Raw genomic sequence first — 23,725 nt, 5'->3', positions numbered from 1 at the left:
ATGCACCATCTTATATTTAAAGAGTCTTTGCTCTTTTATTAATTTTCGCTTATTCATATTTATTTTTAATCATATTGGAAGATTTAAATACGATTAATTACAAAAAACGAGCAAAACTTTTTCCTACAGGGTTTCCATAGCTTGTGTGGCGGAGCTTAGAAGTTATGACTAATATCAGCGCCATCTAGAGGTTGGTAGCTGAATCTGACTTTTTTTTAATCAGCAGATGACGCCATAGTCTATATCATAGTCATACCTCAACTAAAACTGTAGTTTTTCTAAAAGTTGAATTCTGATTTAGATACTATTACTTGCAACTGTGTGCGACGGTGGTGAAGACGTAAACAAAACTTTTCTCTTGCTATTTTAACGAAAAGTCTTACAAAAAATTAATTTTAATTAGTGTAAATGTCTAAAAAGTATGCATAAAAGATATAAAAATAGTGAGAGGTCCTGATAATATCAAAGTTTTAAATGGAAAAAATAAACCTAACGGTTACCGGCATGTCTACAGTGTCAACGCAAGCCGTAGGAGGTGCGCCGACAAGCCTAGCAGTGACCGCGACTGCCGCTGTCGGCGGTGGTGCTATCAGTGCTGCCGGTACCGGTAGTGTTTTCCCACCAAATCAACATTCGCTTTTAAAGACCAATAATAATTTTAGTGGCAATAACAATACAAAAAGCAGCATAACAACAACGACGACGAGTAGCAGCAGCTCGGCCACTAATGTGGAAGCAATTGAATGTGTAACATTGATAAGCGATGATTCGGACGTGGAGGAAATGTCACCAAAGCGTAAACCGCCTACCAATGCTGCTGGCGGCAGTGGAACACCAAGTAAATTAAAGTTTGACGATGATTCAAATGATGCACAAGGTGGAACTGGTGGTGATGAACGAAGAACTAGCAGGCGTAATAGACCGAAGGTAATGCACTTTAGGTGGATGGTGCAACACAGCTGACCATTTTCTATTTTCAGGTTGATTACTATAACAAGCCGACAAGTGGCAATACAGATTCTGGCGATAAGCCTAGCACACCTTCGAGTTCATCAGCTGCAGGTGGTGGTGAACGACGGTCTGAAATCGGCAAAAAACGCACATCCGAAACGACACGTAGCCCATTTCCAAAAGACATTACTGATCCACGTGAAGCTGCAGCTGCGGCAGCAGAAGCATATAAAGAGATATTGACTGGCCTAGAAGGTGCTGCATTCCAATCACGTTTACCTTTTGATAAAATGACCACGAATGAGGGTGCCTGTTTTCCTGATATCACAAAGACTGGTTTGGTTGCACAACGTGTTTTTCTTAACATACGCAATCGTTTATTACAAATGTGGATCGAAAATCCAAAACAGCAATTAATTATAGAAAATGCAATAAAAGACATGGAGCCACCTTTCGATAGCGATCCGAATTTGGTGAAACGCATACATTCATTTCTAGAACGACACGGCTTCATAAATTTTGGCATTTTTAAACGTCTACGTGCTATTCCAGCAAAGAAATTGGGTAAAGTGATAGTAATTGGTGCAGGCATTTCAGGATTAGCAGCTGCCCAACAGCTGCAGCAATTCGGAATGGATGTAATAGTGCTTGAGGCGCGAGATCGTGTTGGTGGACGTATCGCCACTTTTCGCAAAAACAATTACATCGCCGATTTGGGCGCGATGGTGGTGACTGGAGTTTGGGGTAACCCCATGACAATATTGAGCAAACAAATTGGCATGGAGATGGTGCCCATTAGGCAAGCCTGCCCGCTGTATGGTGCTTGTGGTAAACCAGTGCCCAAACACAAAGATGATATGGTGAGTATACTTATTGCATTACTTCATCATCAAATCAAATAACATTATTTATATTTTAGGTTGAACGCGAATTCAATCGTTTACTCGAGTCAGCAAGCTATCTTTCGCATCAACTCGACTTCAATTACGCAAATGATGATCCCATTTCACTTGGTCGTGCTCTGGAATGGATTATTAAATTACAAGAAAAGGCTGTAAAAGAGAAACAAGCTCAACACTTGACACTGCTAGCAGAGGCTCAACGTGCTGTTATCGCAAATCAGACGCATATATCAGAATTGCTGACAAAAATACAAAATTGCAAAGAGATGCATGCAAAGCTTGTTAAATCACGCCCTCAACGTGGTGGCGATGGTGATGCAACGTGGATAGAGCATGAGTTTCAAATACGTTCTACAAATTTTGAGTGGACAAAGGCTTGCAAGGAATACGATGAGCTTATCAAGGAAGAAGAGACTCTGCTCTCGAAGCTAAAAGAAATAGAAAGTAATCCTCCCAGGTATGTTGGTTATTTTTAATTTTTTCAATGCAAATTTATCACAAATTTTAGTGCGCACCATATTTGCCATACATTTTTGTCATATATGTACTTGTCGCATTTAATACAACTCTTTGCTTATTTCCCCTTTGTGCCGGAATGGAACCCTCGTTCCACTTGTGCTCACATTCGGGGAATGCCAAAAAATATGAAGGTAAAAGAATGAAGTGGTTTCGGGCAAAATAATGTTCACTAACAAAACCTGCATAGATTTTGCTGATGCATCATTTAGTTCCAAATGTTAATGTTTTAGTGATGACATCCCATCATTTCAATATAATAAATCTAAACATAATGTACTTCTACTACCGGGTACCCGAATGCCACAACAGCAACTGCATCCTAGCCTTTCACAACGCAGGCGTAGTCACCCGTCACCCGTCACCCGTCACTTACTCCTAGAGTGACGACGTCTCCCTCGCTGCACTTCAGAATTCTGCAGTTAAACTGTAATGGATTAACTGGGAAGATCACGGAGATAGTCGATTTCATGAAGCGGCACAACATCCGCATTGCTGCGATTCAAGAGACTAAGCTCACAGCAAGATCTGCTCTTCAGACCTGTTCTGGGTATAATGTCCACAGAAAAGATGGCGAGAGTGGAAAAGGAGACGGTCTCGCGTTTATCATACACCACTCAGTGCAATATCATATATTTGATCCCGACATCGCCCGCAGGGACAATGTCCTAGAACGTCACGGCTTATCTGTCCGATCAGGCGATGTAAACCTAGAAATCATCAACATCTACATCCCTCCTGCGACCTGCTCGCCAGTGGATACCGCCCTAATATCAGCACCTTACTCATTGGCGCATTATCTTAGGCGATTTCAATGCCCACCACGACCTATGGCATTCAAACTTGCAGGCAGACAGCAGGGGTGAGATGTTGGCGGATCAAATAGAAGAAACGACGTTCTGCACAATAAACGGAGATGCCTCACTAGTACGGTAGGAAGCTGTCACAGTTCGCCAGATATATCAATCGTCATCGCAGGACTCGTAAACTGCGTCAACTAGCAGCCGAGGGTAACATTGGCATCCGACCACATGCCAATACTTATTTCGCTCGAGCGTACCGCCGACTTCATCGTCACCGAAAAACGCACTTTCATAAACTGTAAAAAAGGAAAGTGGGATGAATGCAAATCCTTTACAGACAGCCGCTTTGCTGCCCTCCCTATCCCGACTGATGCTCGCCAAGGGGAGCGTGCTTTGCGCAAGGTCATTGAATTAGCCTCGGCTCGCTTTATTCCCGCAGGAAGAATTCCCGAAATTCGGCCTCATTTTCCGGTGGAGGCCGCAAATTTATCGAGAGAACGTGACCTTATAAGACAGCTCGATCCCGGCGACCCCCAAATAAGGGATATAAATCAACGCATCAGATTGCTTGTGGATGAACACAAGCGGGCGAAATGGGAGGAGCATCTAAGTCGTTGTAACCTCTCTGCTGGTGTGGGTAAGCTTTGGTCCACCGTAAAGTCGAATCCGTCTAAGCACAATGACAAAATTACCATCGCCTTTGGCGATAAAGTTCTGTCGGATGGGAAAAAATGTCCGAACGCTTTTTGCCGACAATATATAATGCCTTCTACGGTTGACAAAGCCAGACGGAGGGCCAACAGACACGAACATAAATAAATTCAGCACGTCCCCAATTACCATCACCGCCAAAGAGGTTTAGCATGCCATCGGTCAAGCTAAACCATCTATGCCGATGCTTAAAAGCCTAGAAAACGATGGCTTCAAATATTTAGCGCATGTCTTCAACCAGTCTCTGTCCACTTTGTCATCCCCGAAAATGGAAAATGGCCAACGTGGCCGCGCTACTAAAGCTTGGGAAACTAGCTAACATGGGAGCAGGCCCGACGAGAGTGGAAGGGGAATAGGGGGATTCCCCCGGGCCCGGGGTAGCCGAATTTGAAAAGCAACGAATATCTGCATTTCGTTTTATTATCGTGATGTGTGAAAAAATTCAGAAAAGTCCTTTTCCTTAAAATTTAAGAATAAATACTTCATTTGGCAGCTGGCTCAAAACGCTGTTTATAAATTTTTGCAAAACACGTGAGAAAAACTATATTAGATCAACGCAAGAAAGCCAAGTATTTTGCTAATATTGTTGATGCTACGCCTGATGCTAGTCACGTTGAACAAGACTATGTTCATTTTGCGCTACCTCCATTTTAATTCGAAAGCAACAAATTTTACAATTCCAGAACGGTTTTTGGCGAGATTTTTGAGGCCCGAGAAATCGGGAACTCGATTGCTTTGCAATAACTCCATTTAATTTGTTGCGTCCCTCCCACAAATTGTCATCCTCCCAGCAGCTCCTTGCAACGGGACTGGTCCATATTCTCTTGCTCCGGGAAGGTATCGAACCCAATCCGGGTCCGTCCCCTGACCCCCGTCCTGAGAAATGATTTTGCTGCATCTGCCGGAAAAAGATCTTTTTAGGACGGTCATACTCTTGTCAGTGTGTCTCGTGTAAGGGATGGTTGCATCGGACAGGTTGCTCTGGGCTAGACCCCAAAACCAGACGTCCACGTTACTTTTATAAATCTTTTATGAATCCTTGCTCTTATTGTTGTTGTTGTAGCGATAAGGTTGCTCCCCAAGGCTTTGGGGAGTGTTATCGATGTGATGGTCCTTTGCCGGATAAAGATCCGGACGCTACGGTACCACAGCACCATTAAGGTGCTAGCCCGACCATCTCGGGAACGATTTATGTGGCCACATTAAACCTTCAGGCCATTCCCCCCTCCCCACCCCCAAGTTCCATGAGGAGCTTGTGGTCGCCAGAGCCTCGTCTGTTAGTGAAACAGGATTCGCCGCGGATAGGTGAGGTTGACAATTGGGTTCGGAGAAGCTACATATTGCGCTGGCAACCTGAAGGGTTACGTTACACAACCCCTTGAATCTGGTATTTTAGTCGCCTCTTACGACAGGCATACCTACCGCGGGTATATTCTGATCCCCTAACCCGCTGGGGCAACTCCTTGCTCTTCACGTCCCGTAGTCTGCGCCTCAGCCCCAGGGCCTCAACAGCAATCGCGTTCTGGCCTTCCACAGCCCAGCCGTAGTCACCCGTCACTTGCTCCCAGAGTGACGACGTCTCCCCCTATGCACTTCAGATTTCTGCAGTTAAACTGTAATGGATTAACTGGGAAGATCACGGAGATAGTCGACTTCATGAAGTGGCACAACATCCGCATTGCTGCGATTCAAGAGACTAAACTCACAGCAAGATCTGCATTGCAGACTTGTTCTGGGTATAATGTCCACAGAAAAGATCGCGAGAGCGGAAATGGAGGCGGCCTCGCATTTATCATACACCACACTGTGCAATATCATATATTTGATCCCGACGTCGACCGCAGAGACAGTGTCTTAGAACCTCAAGGATTATCTGTCCTGTCAGGCGATGCAAATCTAGAAATCATCAAAATCTACATCCCCCTGTCACCTGTTGCCCCAGTGGATACCGTCCTGATATCAGCAGCGTACTCACTGGAAACAATCGCATTATCTTAGGCGATTTCAATGCCCATCACGATCTATGGCATTCAAACTTGCGGGTGGACCGTAGGGGTGAGATGTTAGCGGATCAAATAGAAGAAACGACGTTCTGCACTATAAACGGAGACGCCCCCACACGTATGGTAGGAAGCTGTCACAGTTCGCCGGATATTTCAATCGTGAGCGCAGAACTCGTAAACTGCGTCAACTGGCAGCCGATGGTAACATTGGCATCCGACCACCTGCCTATACTTATTTCGCTCGACCGTCCCGCCGACTTCATCGTAGCAGAAAAACGCACTTTCATTAACTTTAAAAAATTAAAGTGGGACGAATACAAATCCTTTACAGACAGCCGCTTTGCTGCCCTCCCTATCCCAACTGATGCCCGCCAAGGGGAGCGTGCTTTCCGCAAGGTCATTGAATCGGCCTCGGCTCGTTTCATTCACTCCGGTAGTATTCCCGAAATTCGACCCCACTTCCCGGCGGAGGCCGCAAGTTTAGCGAGAGAACGTGACCGTATAAGACAGCTCGATCCCGGCGACCCGCAAATAAGGGATATAAACCAACGCATTAGATTGCTTGTGGATGAACACAAGCGGGCGAAATGGGAGGAGCACCTAAGCGGTTGTAACCTCTCTGCCGGTGTAGGTAAACTTTGGTCCACTGTAAAGTCCCTATCGAATCCGTCTAGGCACAATAACAAAGTTTCCATCGCCTTTGGCGACAAAGTGCTGTCGGATGCGAAAAAATGCGCGAGCGCTTTCTGCCGACAATACATAATGCATTCTACGGTCGACAAAAATAGACGGAGGGCCAACAGAAACGCACGTAAACATAAGTTCAGCGCGTCACCAATTACCATCACCGCCAAAGATGTTGAGGATGCCATCGGTCATGCTAAATCATCCAAAGCAGTGGGCCCAGACGGTATAGCCATGCCGATGCTTAAAAGCCCAGTGAAAGACGGTTTCAAGTATTTAGCACATGTCTTCAACCTGTCTCTTTCCACCTTTGTCATAACCGAAAAATGGAAAATGGCCAAGGTGGTCCCGCTACTAAAGCCAGGGAAACCAGCTAACATAGGAGAGTCATATCGCCCGATATCTTTCCTAAAAAGATATAAAAAAACTGTTATGTATAAAAAGAAGAAATATATGGAAGATAAAGTGCTCGATAGTGCAGGAGACATGAAGCGGATGTGGAAGTCTTTAAAACATCTTGCTGAGCTCACCGATGACAGAAAGGTCGTTAGCAAAATAGTAATTAACGGTGAATGCCTCGAGAAGGAATACGATATAGCCAATGCCCTAAATACATTTTTTATACAGAGCATAGCTGAAATTAATGATAGCATTGAAATAATTCCGATTGCGGCAGAAACAAGTGTAAATAATGCAATTGAAACTTTTCAATTCACCGACGTAGAGTTAGATGATATAATGAACATTTCTAAATCTTTTAGAAACAAATATGGTGGAAAAAAGCTTTTGTCGGAGGGGGTATTTAAAGATGCCATGATTTACATTGCTCACTTCTACAAAGATATAATAAATGAATCAATAAACAGTAGCATTGTTCCAAATTGCTGGAAAGTATCAACTATAGTACCTGCGGAAAAAGTCAAAAATACAGTAAGGCCAGAGGAACTGCGCCCAATTAATACGCTACCCGCAGATGAAAAAATTATGGAAACGGTGGTTAAAAATCAATTAGTGGCATATCTAGATAAATACCAAATTATTATACCTGAACAATCTGGGTTTAGGAAAAGCCATTCTTGCGAAACCGCACTGAATATGGTTATTGCGGAATGGAAAGAGGATATAACTGATAAGAAAGTTGTGATCTCAGTCTTTTTAGACTTAAAACGTGCTTTTGAAACTGTGGATAGAGAGGAACTGCTGAATGTTATGTTTAATAATGGGATAAGAGGAAAATCCTTGGAATGGTTCAGAAGCTATTTGAGTAATAGAAAACAGAAGACGATAATTGGAAGTGCAGTTTCACCGGTTGCTGATGTACATATTGGGCTACCGCAAGGTTCAGTATTGGCACCGCTATTGTTTACAATATATATTAACGATATTAAAGAATGCTTGAAATATTGCAATATTCGACTATTTGCGGATGATGCATTGATAACCATTAGTGAAAGAAGTGAGGGCTTTGCGGTATCGAAAATGCAAGAAGACTTAGACTCCCTTTACAAATGGCTATGCCATAGAAAGTTGAAAGTGAACGTGGATAAAACCAAAAGTATGATATTTTGCAAAAATCAAAGCATTATGGGTGCCAATACCCTTAGCAATATTACTCTGAAGATAAGAAATGTTGAAATTCAGCAAGTAGACAAGATCAAATACCTAGGAGTCTGGATCGACAAAAACCTTAGATTTGGAGAACACATAAATTATTTAGAAAACAAAATTGCAAAAAAAATTGGTTTTATGTACAGAACTTGTAAATATATTAGTCAACGACACAAATTATTAGTGTATCGATCAATTATTGAACCGCACTTTATCTATTGTCCAACAATCCTGCTATTAGCAAATGACACACAAATAAAAAAACTGCAGATACAACAAAACAAGGCAATGCGATTAATTTTAAAATGTTCGCTTAGAACACCAAAAACTACAATGCTAAATATGTTAAACTGGCTCAGTGTAAAACAGTCGATATATTATTTCACATTGAAATTTATACATCATATGAAATTAGGAATAACACCGAATTATCTGAACGGGAGAATACATTTTAATCATGAAATACATAACTATGGAACTAGAAGCAGCGGAAATATAAGACTGCCTAGAGTAAGAACGGAGTTCGCGAAGAAGACTTTAGAATATATAGGTTATAAAATGTACAATGAATTACCAAATGCGATAAAAGACTGTGAAAATATTAATAAGTTTAAAGCAAAATTATTTTTATACTGTAAGTCATTAAGCATGTAATGTATACAATTTATTTATATATATATATATATATATATTTTTTTTTTTTTACCTTGAACTAGGTCTTAAAGACCGTAAATAAATAAATTATTATTATATTATTATATCGCCAGTAGCCAAGACTCTAAGCCATTTTGCTCGCCACTTCAAAGCAAATTTGCAGATAGCCTGTCATCAGCATGGCTTTAGAAAACTCTATAGCACCACCACCGCGCTGAATGCCATTAGCACCCAGATAAATTGTGGTTTAAATCAGAAGCCCCACCATAGAACAGTACTCGTAGCGCTAGACCTATCAAAAGCTTTTGATACGGTCAACCATGGCACGTTACTGCAAGACTTGGAAGGGTCTACCCTTCCCCCATGTCTTAAAAGGTGGACCGCAAATTACCTGGGTGGCCGGCAGTCATCGGCGCAATTCAGAAACGAAACATCAAACCCAAGAAGAATTAAAGAAGGGATGCCTCAGGGTGGTGTCCTATCCCCACTTTTGTTTGATCTCTCCAGTTTTTTCGCCCCGCGAGACCTGGCATTACCACCGACTAAATCATCCGCGACCCTATTTACAACTTCGACGTCCCAAATGTCGACCACTTTGAACATCCACGTCGATGGCACTACGCTACCGACTGTCCTACACCCCAAAATCTTGGGTGTGACGTTTGATCAGGATCTACATTTTGGTGAGCACGCAGCCGTAATTGTTCCGAAAATCCAAAGCCGTAATAAAATCCTCAAATCCCTTGCTGGCAGTACTTGGGGAAAAGACAAAGAAACGCTCATTAGCACATACAAAGCAATTAGCCAGCCGTTTGCGTGCTACGCGTCCCCTATATGGTCGCCAAGCCTAAAAACTACCCACTGGAAGAAACTACAGGCCTGCCAAAATACTGCGCTCAGAACCGCCACGGGCTGTCTTCTTATGTCCCCAGAACACCATCTACATAATGAGGCGAGAATACTCAGGGAGAGAAATGAGTTGCTAACCAAACAGTTCCTGTTGAATACCCAGAAACCTGGGCATCCCAACAGACATCTGATTGATGAGCCAGCACCGCCTGGGGACTTAGGCAGTCATCTCCGTAAGCATTTTGGGGAAATACGGCACCTGAGAACTCAGCCGTATGAAGCAAAAAAACACAAGCAGGTCCTTGGTGAACTCCACAAACAGGCGTCGGACCTTTATGCCGGGAATTGCCCGGTGAATCCAGTACTCGGGGAACAGTACCCAAAACTTGCGGAAGAGGAACGCATACCCCCCAGGGAAACGCGAGTCACTCTGGCTCAACTTCGTTCTGGATAGTGTAACAGGTTAAACTCTTACATATCCAGAATCAACCCCGACATACAAAATGTATGCCCGCTTGCAATGTGTCCCCAAATGACACCAACCATCTCTTTAATTGTAACGTGGAACCAACGCCTCTAACACCCCTTTCATTATGGCCCACCCCTGTCGAAACAGCAAGATTCCTTGGACTACCGTTAGAGGATATTGATGACAATTTGTGATCGGTCGCAGCTATTAGTTGGGGCGAAAAATTGCTACAACAACAACACTTAACTTAAAACATTCATTATACATATAATTTTGTTTAGAATATTTTATTTTTTTAACGAGACATCGAGAACACGGTTTTGTGGCCATTTTCGCTTGTGCTCAAGAAGAAATCGTAAGCTCTATACAAAACAGCCAATGAATCGATTAAATTGAATGTCGAGAAACTCGCGAGCCTTACGAGTACTTCGAGATTCGAGAATCTCGCGAGAAGACCAGACTCGCGAAAAATCTCTTTTCGAAAAAGTTCGAGAAATCGTAAGCTCTAATTGTAACCAAAAAACTGGAGCTTATTTAATTTGCCATACTCTAGGTAAACATGAGATCCCATTAAAAGATTGTCGTACACAAGGGTACGAGAACGGCGCCAATATGAAAGGAGCTTATAACCGAGCACAATTCACATTCCCGACAAAAACTCGAATGCTGATTACTCGCCTTGTGCAAACAACAGTCTCAATTTATGTGATGTTGATGCTGCAGAACGTTGTACGGCTGAAATTACTTTCTTCGGAGTTGTACAAAAATGTTTTACTATTTTCAGCAGTCCACAACGATCGGACATCCTCAAAAAAAAATTGTACAAGTTCGAATGTATCTTGCTTTCCTCAATGTGGTTCAAAATACTGAACCAATGGGAAACAATTTTAACCGAATGCAAAACAGTTGATGTTCAATTGAACATCTCGCCAAAGTTCGAAACATTCGAAAGAGAAAACCCAAAAGATGTTTTGAAGATAATGGAAATGAGATGATTACGGATTATCCAGGGTCTGATTTTAAAAACCATTCATTCTTGGTGATCTTTGATTCGGTAATCACTGGCATTACTGACCGATTTTCAGCTATGAGAAATTTGAACGAGACGTTTTCCTTTTTGTGGCAATTTGAAGACCTGAATGAAACTACGGTTCGGGCGAGCGCAGCAAAATTTGCAGAAAAATACAAGTCGGACGTTTCTCAAAGCTTAGAATGCGAAACAGTTCACTTGAAGCTCATTTACGAAGCAAATTTTGAAAAGGTCACCATTGGAATTGCTAAATGCCATATATGTTCAAAATCTTTATACAATTTTCCCCAAAATTTGTGTTGCTTTACGCATCTTTTGCACTATACCTGTCACTGTTCTGCACTACGTTCTTTCAGAGGCCTTGCAAGAATCAAAAACTTTTATAGATAGTGTTCATCTCAAGAGCGAGTGTCAGGACTTGCCACGCTTTGTGTTGGATCCGTTTTGGCAAGACAGTTAAATTTTGATATTATAAAAAATTTTGCAGCGAAAAAAGCAAGAAAAGCCACTCATCGATATCCTAACATTCTACATTGAATAATTCAAATTTATAATCATAATTATATTTATCAGATATGTACTAAAATTTTACCAAATAACTAGAAAAGATTATTTGAAACAATATGTGGTTGTTAATGGAGAATTTTATTTTTACATTACAATAAAAAAGTATTAATAGTAAATATTCTGCGGTAATTTGATTTTCAGTTCTTAGTCCAAAAATCATTTAGTTGATGTGGCAAAAAATTTTTTTTGATGTAATCCATCAATAATGATTCATGAATGAGACGTCATTAATTCAAAATGTTCAAATGTATTAGTGGATTTTTTATAGGGGGCCGTAAATTGTTTAGTCCCGGGCCCAGTTTTCTCTCTACGGCCCTGCATAGGAGAGTCATATCGCCCGATATATCTCCTATCGCCAGTAGCCAAGACGCTTGAAGCCATGTTGCTCCCCTATTTCAAAGCAAATTTGCAACTAGCCTGTCATGAGCATGGCTTTAGAATACTTCATAGCACAACCACCGCGCTGAATGCCATTAGCACCCAGATAAATTGCGGTTTAAATCAAAACCCCCACCATAGAACAGTACTCGTTGCGCTAGACCTATCAAAAGCTTTTGATACAGTCAACCATGACACGTTACTGCAAGACCTGGAAGGGTCTACCCTTCCCCATGTCTTAAAAAGTGGACCGCATATTATCTGGGTGGCCGGCAGGTATCGGTGCAATTTAGAAACGCAACATCAAAACCAAGAAGAATTAAACAAGGGGCACCACAGGGTGGTGTCCTATCCCCACTTTTGTTTAACTTCTACATATCATAGCTACCTTCGCCACCAGAAGGAGTTACTATCGTATCCTACGCCGATGACTGCACAATAATGGCCACAGGCCCAGGCGCACAGATCGATGAGCTTTGTAACAAAATAAACGGATACCTCCCTGATCTCTCCAGTTTTTTCACCTCGCGAAACCTGACATTATCACCGACTAAATCATCGGCGACCTTATTTACCACATGGACGTCCCAAATGTCGACCATTTTGAACATCCACGTCAATGGCACTACTCTACCGACTGTCTTACATCCCAAATCTTGGGTGATGTTAGATCAGGATCTACATTGTGGTGAGCATGCAGCCGCAATTGTACCGAAAATTCAGAGCCGTAATGAAATCGTCAAGAGATTTGACAGTACTTGGGGAAAATATAAAGAAACGCTCATTACCACTTACAAAGCAATTGGTCAGCCGATTACATGCTACGCGTCCCCGATACACAGTGACATTTTTACATGATTTAGACGCGAAAAATTAATAACTCACTGAAAAATTAATATATTTCAACCAAGTGTATATGTTTGTATGCCTGACCCCCCTTCAGTGAGAATAGGCGAAGGGGGGGATGAAATTACAGAAGGGGGCTGGGGTTTTGGGGGGTTGGTGTAATTCACTAGAATCCATCTCATACGAAGCTTTGATAAAAAAAATTCGAACTTTACTGCAGCAGTCATCATACAATCCCTCTTCCCTATTTACTCCCTCCCTAAAACAGTACACACGTGGTCTAAAACGGCTTTATCCTTTTGCTTTTGGCCATGTTCTGCAACCCACACCTCATACCCCACTTTTTTATAGTCATTGCATCAAAACGGGAACCTACGGGGATGAAGAATCATTTGAGTCATATGTAATAATATTGAATTATAGCAGAAATACAACAATTATTGTGGTTCAGCTGGTTCAAACTTTTGGCAGGCTTTTCTTTTCACGGTTTTATATATTTTCAGCACAAAAATAATACACATTAAAAAACTCATAATTCCGTAGAAAATACTCAAGCAAAAAACTTTTGAACACTTGCAAAATAATACAATTATGTGTAAATTTTAAATAACCAACAAATATTTTAGCTTTTGTGTCACCACGAAGTTTTATTTGATTTTAAACCACGCGTTATTTCACTTCTGTAAATTGCACTATTTAGCGCGTCACCAACAACTCACAGTTTGACAGCAGATTATTCAATGAAGAACAAAAATTATAAGTGATAATTACCGTTATATACTGTGGACATTTTAAAAACAAGCTGCATTCAAATTTGAAAAAAAAAAATCACTTGAAAATTTTTACTTTTTCGCGTCTAAACCAAGAAGAGAGAAATGAAATGCTGACCAAACAGTTCCTGTTGAATACCCAGAAACCTGGGCATCCCAACAGACATCTGATTGATGAGCCAACATCGCCCAGGGGCTTAAGGAGTCATCTCCGTAAGCATTATGAGGAAATACGGCACCTGAGATCATAGCCATATGAAGCCAAAAAACACAAGCAGGTCCTCCTTAGTGAACTCCACAAACAGGCGTCAGACCTCTATGTCGGGAATTGCCTGGTGAATCCTGTACTCAAGGAACAATACCCTAAACTTGCAAAAAAGGAACGCACACTCCCTAGGGAAACGCGAGTCACTCTAGCTCAACTTCAAACTGGATACTGTAACAGGTTAAACTCTTACCTATCCAGAATCAACCCCGACATACAAATTGTATGCCCTGCTTGCAATGTGTCCCCACATGACACCAACCATCTCTTCAATTGTAATGGGGAACCAACGCCTTTAACACCCCTCTCATTATGGTCCACTCCTGTTGAAGCAGCAAGTCTCCTTGGACTCCCGTTAGAGGATATTAATGACAATTTGTGATCGGTCGGACCTATTGGTTGGGGCGAAGCACTGCTACAATAACAACGACTAAAATCTCGTATTGATAGACTAAAAGTAGTCATATCATCTTAATAATTGGAAATAGTGCCCGCGCCAAACATAAATGTTCCGGTTTCATAGGGTCCTCGCTTTCACCAATGTACATGTTGTGAATGGGACCTACTCGACTGAAGCAGTGTGCGCTTCGTGTCTGTCGTTTAAATAACACAATGAAATCTTCCCCTTACTGCCACCCAATCACTGTCAACATTAACATTCAATTAGCCTATTTGTCTGCTTAATAATTTTTTCTTCTTTCAGTGATGTTTACCTCTCCTCTAAGGATCGACAAATTCTCGACTGGCACTTTGCAAATCTGGAATTCGCAAATGCCACGCCTCTAAGTAATCTATCACTTAAACACTGGGACCAAGATGATGACTTCGAATTCATTGGCAATCATACAACTGTACGTAATGGGTATTCTTGTGTACCTATCGCTCTAACTGAAGGATTGGATATACGTGTAAATACTGCTGTAAAAACAATTAAATACTTTCCCACTGGAGTGGAAATCGTAACTGAAAATTTGAAAACCAACAACTCTTCTGTAACATACAAAGCAGATATTGCGCTATGTACTTTAACACTTGGAGTACTAAAAATAGCAACCACTAAAGTGCAATCACAACAATCGAATACGGTAAAGTTTGAGCCACCATTGCCTGATTGGAAGCAATCGGCTATACAGCGTTTGGGCTTTGGAAATCTAAACAAGGTGGTACTTTGCTTTGATCGTATATTCTGGGATCCAAATACAAATTTATTCGGTCATGTAGGCAGCACAACAGCAAGTCGCGGTAAATTTTAAAATCATTTTACATTTTGATACCCAACTACACTCAATCGTACATACTATATTATAACAACAAGGGAATATTCGAAGCCTTTAAACCGCTGTGGTCGCGTTCATTTTCAGAAAAATGTAAAAGTAGCAAATTGAAGAATAAGTCAGGCTAAAAGTCGTGAGGACGAAATTGTTAACTCTTATTTGCTGCTTTTAAATTTTTCCAAAAATAAACGCGACCTGAGTGGACTAAGAAGCTTAGAATATCCTCGCGGTAAGTATGCCTGTCATATCGGATCCCTATTAGAGATATACGCCGCCGCCACCGCCGATTTGCGACGTTTTTCGCACGCCGCCGCCGAATGTCGGCGCGTTACCATATTTTCTACTCTTTTAAGACTGTCTAGGCCATTTATTGCTCATCTCGAAAATTGGTCCGATAGGGTCAAAAGGGGTATCAAGGGATGCGCATCACTGCCAGTTATAAAAATCGAATTGCGAAATTTAACACTTTCTAACCGTTCAAAAGTTATTTGAGAAAACAGGCGATTTTAAAACCAGCTTAACCGGGATTTCGCATCACCGAATTCACGACATTATTAAAGCAAAACACTTAAAAAAAATTATATAATAAATTTAAATGCTCACTTCGCATAATTTTTTCAAAACATTAATAAAGTACAATGAATTTAAATAAGTTACCCGAAAAGGGTGCCGAATTTTATATCCCGATTGGCCGAAAGAATAAGCGAAGTCAGTGATGCAAAATCCTTTAGTAGGCTCCAGTGGTTTAAATTCTCCTTTGAAATGATTCTCAGCTCATACATATACATATCTTCAACACGTATGAGAAGGGTTTGAAAAATCAATTTATTTGCTTAACTATAAAATGGCGTCTGAAATCTTAATTTTGATTTTCACACTTCATCATTCAACACACAAGTATCCAGGTTTGACGTTTCCTAAAGTTGGCGGCCGTATCCCCAACTAGTCCCTTGGAGTCAATCACATTGGATATAGCCTATCAGCCATGTTTAAATATGACCAACACGTGACGCCTCCTGTTAAATCTGAATACATAGGCATATTTTTAAACCAGGTGAGAACTCTCAAAGTGGTGAAGCAAAAGCTTTCTCAAGACAGTCGAACAAATTACCTGGTATTCTACTACCGTAACGTAGGGGATAGTCGAACTTGTCTGAAAACTGAAGGCGGTCATCCATAATGAGCTCTTATATCATAAGGCCGGAAACGAAGACTATTGAGGTCAATGTATCGAACACAAACTTCTGCAAATTTTGGTCTAAATTTTTAAACCTTTATCCACGGTCCTTGTAAAATTTAAATTATATAGATGCGCCAAGGATTATACGATTTTCACCCATGAGTTACGTAATGATATCACCTTAGACTGCTTATGATTTCGAGGGCGGCATCCTTGACCGAAGAGTTACTCCCTAACGTTTCAAGGTGTTTTTTTTGGTGTAACTCGGAAGCATAGCGCGACAAAAACATCCGTCAGAAAGTCTTCGGAACTACACCTAGAGCTTCTAGGAAAGTGACGTCGACGAAGGTATGAGTTCGAAGTCGCAGTCCTATAGCTTCTGTGCTGGCATATGGTATAAGGGCCAGGATGCGTGGTAGCGACTGGTGGGCGGGATTGCTACTGTTCGCACGTCGGGAATTGTAGCTCTTAGAAACAGCCGAAAAAACTGAAGGCACCCTTTGGCGCGATCAACAATAAGCCAGCATTGATGCTAATCGTTAAAACTGTGCCACGAGAGTCATGGCTCATGACTATTAGTAGATAATTGATAGCAACCGTAAGTCGCCTTTGTGCATGACCAGCATGTAGCCACAAATGATTTAAAGAAATCGTGGCGACGACGGGTATTAGAGTTAGCCCAGAACATCTCCATAGATGAAACTACGCTACAAAAGTGTGACCATTTTAAGTATTTCTCCCTCTATCCGAAAGGAGCTACTCCCGAAATTGTTTAAACGATCCACGAGATTTTGAGGCAAAAAACGCGGATCTTTCCGAAATGGCCGAAACGTCGACTTCCTTAAATACGTATAAACAAAACCTTTCCAATTATTATTTTTTTTAATTTTCAATTTACAAGACTCGCAGATTAATGATATCCGCAAGTTAATGATATTGTTCCAGATCATCAAAAATACCATTTACGTCAGCAGTATGTTTCCATATTCATTAGTTGTGGACAATGTGATACTCTGAAGTCCAGCCATTCAATTCAGATGTTTATGTCGATCACTTTGTCGGCGCGCCGGCCACGCCGCCGCCGGTATATAATAGAGCCTACGGCGCCGCCGCCGATTAAGTGACCGGCGTAAACCTCTAATCCCTATAAGGGCCGTTCCCGCCACAGGACACATCTTCGGGGAGTGTTTTTATTGCTACAACAAGAAAAAGGCCGATAATTTTATGCCGAATTCGAACAGCAGCTGCCAAATGTTTACGGTAAATTTATCACTCAGTGGCTTTTTTAAAACTTCTAAAGCTTTTTCAGTTCCGATGCTTCGGTAAGCGAATCTCGGTATTGCGGAAGCACTGAACCCAATATACCTTAGTAGGGGCTATTGAAACGATTCTGATTTTTAAAATTTAAATAACATTTCGTTTTCACCATTAACGAAGTTCAAGCGTTGATATTAAGCGCTTGACCAACAGCATATCATAGCTACCAAAAGGGACATTTCCCTCTCAAATAACATGATTACCTCGAAAATCAAATCCTCCATTTTCTCCACTAGCAATGTGTTTGTATGGTGTGCAAACACAAATACATATTAATGCTGCTGTTGTTGTTGTTGGAGCGATAAGGACACTCCCCGAAGGACTTGGGGAGTGTTATCGATGTTGATGGTTGTTTGCCGGATGCAGATCCGGTACTTTCCTGTAACAAGCACCATAAATGTACTAGTCCCACCATCTCGAGAGCGATTTGGTATGACCACATGAAACCTTCTATGCCATAACGCCCTCCTACCCCCTAGATCCAACGGTAACTGTTTGGTTAGCATATCATTTCTCTCCCTGATGGAGTATTCTCGCCTCATTATGTAGATGGTGTTCTGGACAACCCGTGGCGGTTCTGAGGGCAATATTTTGGCATGTCTGTAGCTTCTTCCAGTGAGCAGTCTTTAGGCTTGGCGACCATATCGGAGACGCGTAGCATGCAATCGGCTGGCCAATTGCTTTCTACGTGGTAATGAGCGTTTCTTTATCTTTTCCCCAAGTACGGCCAGCAAGGGATTTGAGGACTTTATTACGGCCCTGGATTTTCGGTACAATTGCGGCTGCATGCTCACCAAAATGTAGATCCTGATCGAACGTCACACCCAAGATTTTGGGGTGTAAGACAGTCGGTAGGGGAGTGCCATTGACGTGGATGTTCAAATTGTCGACATTTGGGACGTCCATGTTTTAAATAAGGTCGCCGATGATTTAGTCGGTGATAATGTCAGGTTTCGCGAGGTGAAAAAACTGGAGAGATCAGGGAGGTAGCCGTTTATTTTGTTACAAAGCTCATCGATCTGTGGGCCTGGGCCTGTGGCCATTACTGTGCAGTCATCGGCGTAGGAAACGATAGTAACTCCTTCTGGTGGCGAAGGTAGCTATGATATGTAGAAGTTAAACGAAAGTGGGGATAGGACACCACCCTGTGGTGCCCCTTGTTTAATTCTTCTTGGTTTTGATGTTGCGTTTCTAAATTGCACCGATGCCTGCCGGCCGGCCATCCAGATAATTTGATGTCCACCTTTTAAGACATGGGGGAAGGGTACACCCTTCCAGGCCTTTCAGTAACGTGCCTTGGTTGACCGTATCAAAAGCTTTTGATAGCTCTAGCGCAACGAGTACTGTTCTATGGTGGGGTTTTGATTTAAGCCGCAATTTATCTGGGTGCTAATGGCATTTAGCGCTGTGGTTGTGCTATGAAGTTAGTTAGAAGGCTAGTTGCAAATTTGCTTTGAAATAGGGGAGCAAAATGACTTTAAGCGTATTGGCTACTGGCGATTGGAGAGATATCGGGCGATATGACTCTCCTATGTTAGCTGGTTTCCCAGGCTTTAGTAGCGGGACCACCTTGGCCATTTTCCATTTTCCATTTTTCGGGGATGACAAAGGTGGACAGAGGCAGGTTGAAGACATGTGCTAAATATTCGAAACTCTCTTCTCCTAGGCTTTTAAGCATCGGCATGACTATGCCGTCTCGGCGCACTGATTTAGCTTGTTTAGCTTGACCGATGGCATCCTCAACCTCTTTGGCGGTGATGGTAATTGGGGACGCGCTGAATTTATGTTTATGTGCGTATCTGTTGGCCCTCCGTCTAACTTTGTCAACCGTAGAATGCATTATATATTGTCGGCAAAAAGCGCTCGCGCATTTTTTCGCATCCGACAGCACTTTATTGCCAAAGGCGATGGAAATTTTGTCGTTGTTCTTGGACGGATTCGATAGGGACTTTACGGTGGACCAAAGCTTACCTATACCGGCAGAGAGGTTACAACGACTTAGATGCTCCTCCCATTTCGCAGGCTTGTGTTCAACCACAGGCAATCTGATGGGTTGGTTTATATCCCTTATTTGGGCGTCGCCGGGATCGAGCTGTCTTATAAGGTCACGTTCTCTCGCTAAACTTGCGGCCTCTGCCGGGCAGTGGGGCCGAATTTCAGGAATTCTACCGGCGGGAATGAAACGAGCCGAGGCGCATTCAATGACCTTGCGGAAAGCACGCTCCCTTTGGCGGGCATCAGTTGGGAGTTTACGAGTTCTGCGCTCATGATTGAAATATCCGGCGAACTGTGACAGTGGGGGCGTCTCCGTTTATAGTGCAGAGCGTTGTTTCTTCTATTTGATCCGCTAACATCTCACCCCTACTGTCCACCCGCAAGTTTGAATGCCATAGATCGTGATGGGCATTGAAATCGCCTAACATAATGCGATTGTTTCCAGTGAGTACGCCGCTAATATCAGGGCGGTATCCACTGGGGCAACAGGTGACAGGAGGGATGTAGATGTTGATGATTTCTAGATTTGCATCGCCCGAGTGGACAGATAATCCTTGACGTTCTAAGACACTGTCCCTGCGGTCGATGTCGGGATCAAATATATGATATTGCACAGTGTGGTGTATGATAAAGGCGAGGCCGCCTCCATTTCCGCTCTCGCGATCTTTTCTGTGGACATAATACCTAGAACAGGTCTGCAATGCAGGTCTTGCTGTGAGTTTAGTCTCTTGAATCACAGCAATGCGGATGTTGTGCCGCTTCATGAAGTCGACTATCTCCGTGATCTTCCCAGTTAATCCATTACAGTTTAACTGCAGAATTCTGAAGTGCATAGGGGGAGACGTCGTCACTCTGGGAGTAAGTGACGGGTTACTACGCCTGGGTTGTGGAAGGCCAGAACGAGATTGCTGTTGAGGCCCTGCGACTAGACGTCCTTTGGTAGGCATTGGGGTACGGTGTATTTGGGTATGCGGCCTGGCAACATGGCGCAATGAAACCCGTCGGGGGGTTGCCGTCGCGGAGACCAGAACAACTAGGAAAGTGGCACCGTCCATGGCAGGAGCTGCATTGGGCGGATGTAGCAAACGTATATATTCTGTGCTGGCAAACGGTGCAAAGGGAGGTAGGGACTAAGAGTCTGTTTCCCTGACCTACACAATTGCTACACAACCCCTAATGCTGCTCGGCTGCTACAACAGCAACAAACACAGTGATTTTTCAACGTTAACGATTGAGCTCGGTTTCATTAATTTAGTTAAATAATAGCTGACACGAAGCGAAAGTATTTTTCTTGCGATCTAACGAAGCTTAACAGATTTGAATATTTTGTTGATCATCTCTTACTAAAACACATCTTGGTATAATATTCATTTTCATCCTAATGTAGATAACTTTGTTTTGATATGAAAGTTATTGCATTGTAATATACTTCTCGAATTTCAGGTGAACTTTTTCTTTTCTGGAGTATCTCGCAATCCCCCGTCTTACTCGCCCTTGTAGCTGGACAATCTGCCGCCATAATGGAGAACGTATCGGACGATGTTATTGTTGGGCGTTGCATTGCAGTGTTGAAAGGTATTTTTGGCAATGGCGCCGTTCCTCAGCCCAAGGAAACAGTTGTTACACGTTGGCGTGCCGATCCCTGGGCTCGTGGCTCCTACAGTTTTGTATCTGTTGGTTCCTCCGGTAGTGATTATGATCTGCTTGCTTCACCTGTCATACCGCCGAGTTCAAGCAGTACTAATATCAATCAAGATCAAGATGAATTGCCACGTTTGTTTTTTGCCGGTGAACATACCATACGCAATTATCCCGCCACAGTTCACGGTGCATTCTTGAGTGGTCTACGTGAGGCTGGTCGTATAGCTGATTATTATTTAGGTTACCCAGAGGGTACGCCGCCAGATATCGGTTACTCGGTTGTGGAAGCTGCTAATACAGCATCTGTAGGCGATAATGTCGATATTGTTGATATAGCTCATTCAACAGATTCATCGTCAAAGACTTCAGAAGAAAAATCGAACACTGCCGATTCTAATGAATAAATAGCAACTAAAAGAAAAAAGAAGTAATGAGACCGTATGTGTATGTCTGTGAGATGCATGCGTTTTTGTCATCAGAATAATTTTTTGTCTTTCCATATATCGCAAACCTAGAACAATGCAGATCAAAATCCAAATACTGAAATTTGGCAGATATGCATACTACTGGCTTGCCCAACTCAATACCTACTCATCTGTATGCTCTACTCACCCAGAGAGGGTCTGGTGAAAGCTAAAAATTGCATCATGACATATGGGGAAGTCAATCAGTATTTCGTCTTTTACTCAACATTGTGATTTTTTCGAGTTGATCGCAATTTTGGTCTAAGTGTGCGATATTGTAGTTACTTTATTTAATAAAACTTTCATTAAAATGCTTTATATCATATATCTGAATTGTGCACCATTTACTTGCAGTTCGCAATTCAAATTCAGCTGAGTTTACTAAAATCTATGTAAAGCTTAGCTAATAAATAAATATTGATCTTTAATCACTGGCGTAAGTCGAGCATGAATAACGGCCATATCGTAAAACAAACAATATGTGTGTGTGTGGTGAATTTCAGCTTTTAAATGTTTATTTTATTCTATATTTTTATATTAAAATTAGGTTTTGTATTGAAGGCGCATTGTAAAACTGAATTTATGAGTTCCATGTATTTCCTTAGTCTTAAATGTATGTTATTATAATATTGACTGTAGACAAACAATGAATTATAATCAATAAAATGTTCACTATTCCTAATTTCTAAAAGTAGCGTTCAAATATTTCTATCTGTAATCAGGCCGCCGTGGTGTGATGGTAGCGTGTGCCGTCTACCACACCGAAAATCCTGGCAAAGCAACATCAAAATTTTAGAAACAAATTTTTTCAATTAGAAGAAATATTTTCTGATCGGGGTCGCCCCTCGGTAGTGTTTGGCAAGCACTCCGAGTGTATTTCTGCCATGAAAAGCTCTCAAAACAAACTCATCTGCCTTGCAGATGCCGTTCGGCATAAAACAAGTAGGACCCGTTGTAGGAAAAATTAAAGGGAGCACGACGCAAATTGGAAGAGAAGATCGGCCTTAAATCTCCTCGGAGGTTATCGCGCCTTTCATTTATTTTTTTAATCAGGAATGTAAAGACTTTGATTGCATTTATTGACTAGGTCATTGCGTCTCTCATAAAATTTACGTATTATTAATTCATTATGGCTTATGTAAAAATATAAGTGGCCATAATGCAAATGTGATATGTAAATTATAAGCGAGATGCAATGACAAAGTCAATATTTCGCTATCTTCTATCCTGGAGTCTTAAAATCAGGCGCATTCCTTTGGAAAGGGTTGCGAATCCATCCGTGTGTAAGTGAAGTTTACAATGGGGTTAGGGAAGCTATGGTATAAAGCTTTGTATCGCGCTTAACAAGGCTTGAATCCCTTGTAGGCGCAGTAAAGCAAAACGCAAGGGGAATACAATATTATGTTGACTTAATTATCGACTAGTCATCAGACATCGACTAGTCTTTTTTCTATTTAAAAAAAAAAACTTGTTTCTAAATGTTTGTTGTTTCTTTGCCCAGTACCTGAACCCAGAACCCTCGGTGTGATCGGCGGAGCACGCTACCACCACACCATCGCGGTCGGCTTAAATATAATAATAAAAACATATCGTTTTGGTTTAACGAAGGCCATTGCAATCAATGTTTCGCACATAGATCTGCAAATTTAGGCCTACGATTGTATTCAGGCTCCCATTAGGACTTAGCATATAGCAGTATAGGATTATACGGTTTTCACACGGGTGTTACGCAATGATATCCACTCAGAGAGATTATGATTTTGCGGGTGGCACCTCTGTCCCTGTTAATCCCTGACGTTTTAAGGTGTTTCTTAAAAACTGGGGACACCCTAAGGCGCTAGCAAAAAC

At 42.0% G+C, this 23,725-nt stretch overlaps 1 protein-coding gene across 1 annotated transcript; it reads left to right on the top strand.

The window, feature by feature from the left end:
* Nucleotides 1-329: 329 nt before the first annotated feature.
* Nucleotides 330-22,561, top strand: LOC137254085 (possible lysine-specific histone demethylase 1-like). Its single transcript, XM_067791789.1, has 5 exons — nt 330-927; nt 981-1,811; nt 1,871-2,310; nt 14,710-15,248; nt 21,216-22,561. The coding sequence occupies exons 1-5, from the start codon at nt 475-477 to the stop codon at nt 21,815-21,817; spliced, it is 2,865 nt and encodes a 954-aa protein (XP_067647890.1). The 5' UTR covers nt 330-474; the 3' UTR covers nt 21,818-22,561.
* The last annotated feature ends 1,164 nt before the right edge of the window (nt 22,562-23,725 follow it).

The sequence above is a fragment of the Eurosta solidaginis genome, chromosome 5 (genome assembly GCF_040869045.1).
Source record: "Eurosta solidaginis isolate ZX-2024a chromosome 5, ASM4086904v1, whole genome shotgun sequence".
In the NCBI taxonomy this organism is placed as follows: domain Eukaryota; kingdom Metazoa; phylum Arthropoda; class Insecta; order Diptera; family Tephritidae; genus Eurosta; species Eurosta solidaginis.
The sequence above is the reverse complement of the archived record's forward strand: the minus strand, read 5'-3'. Positions and strand labels throughout refer to the sequence as shown.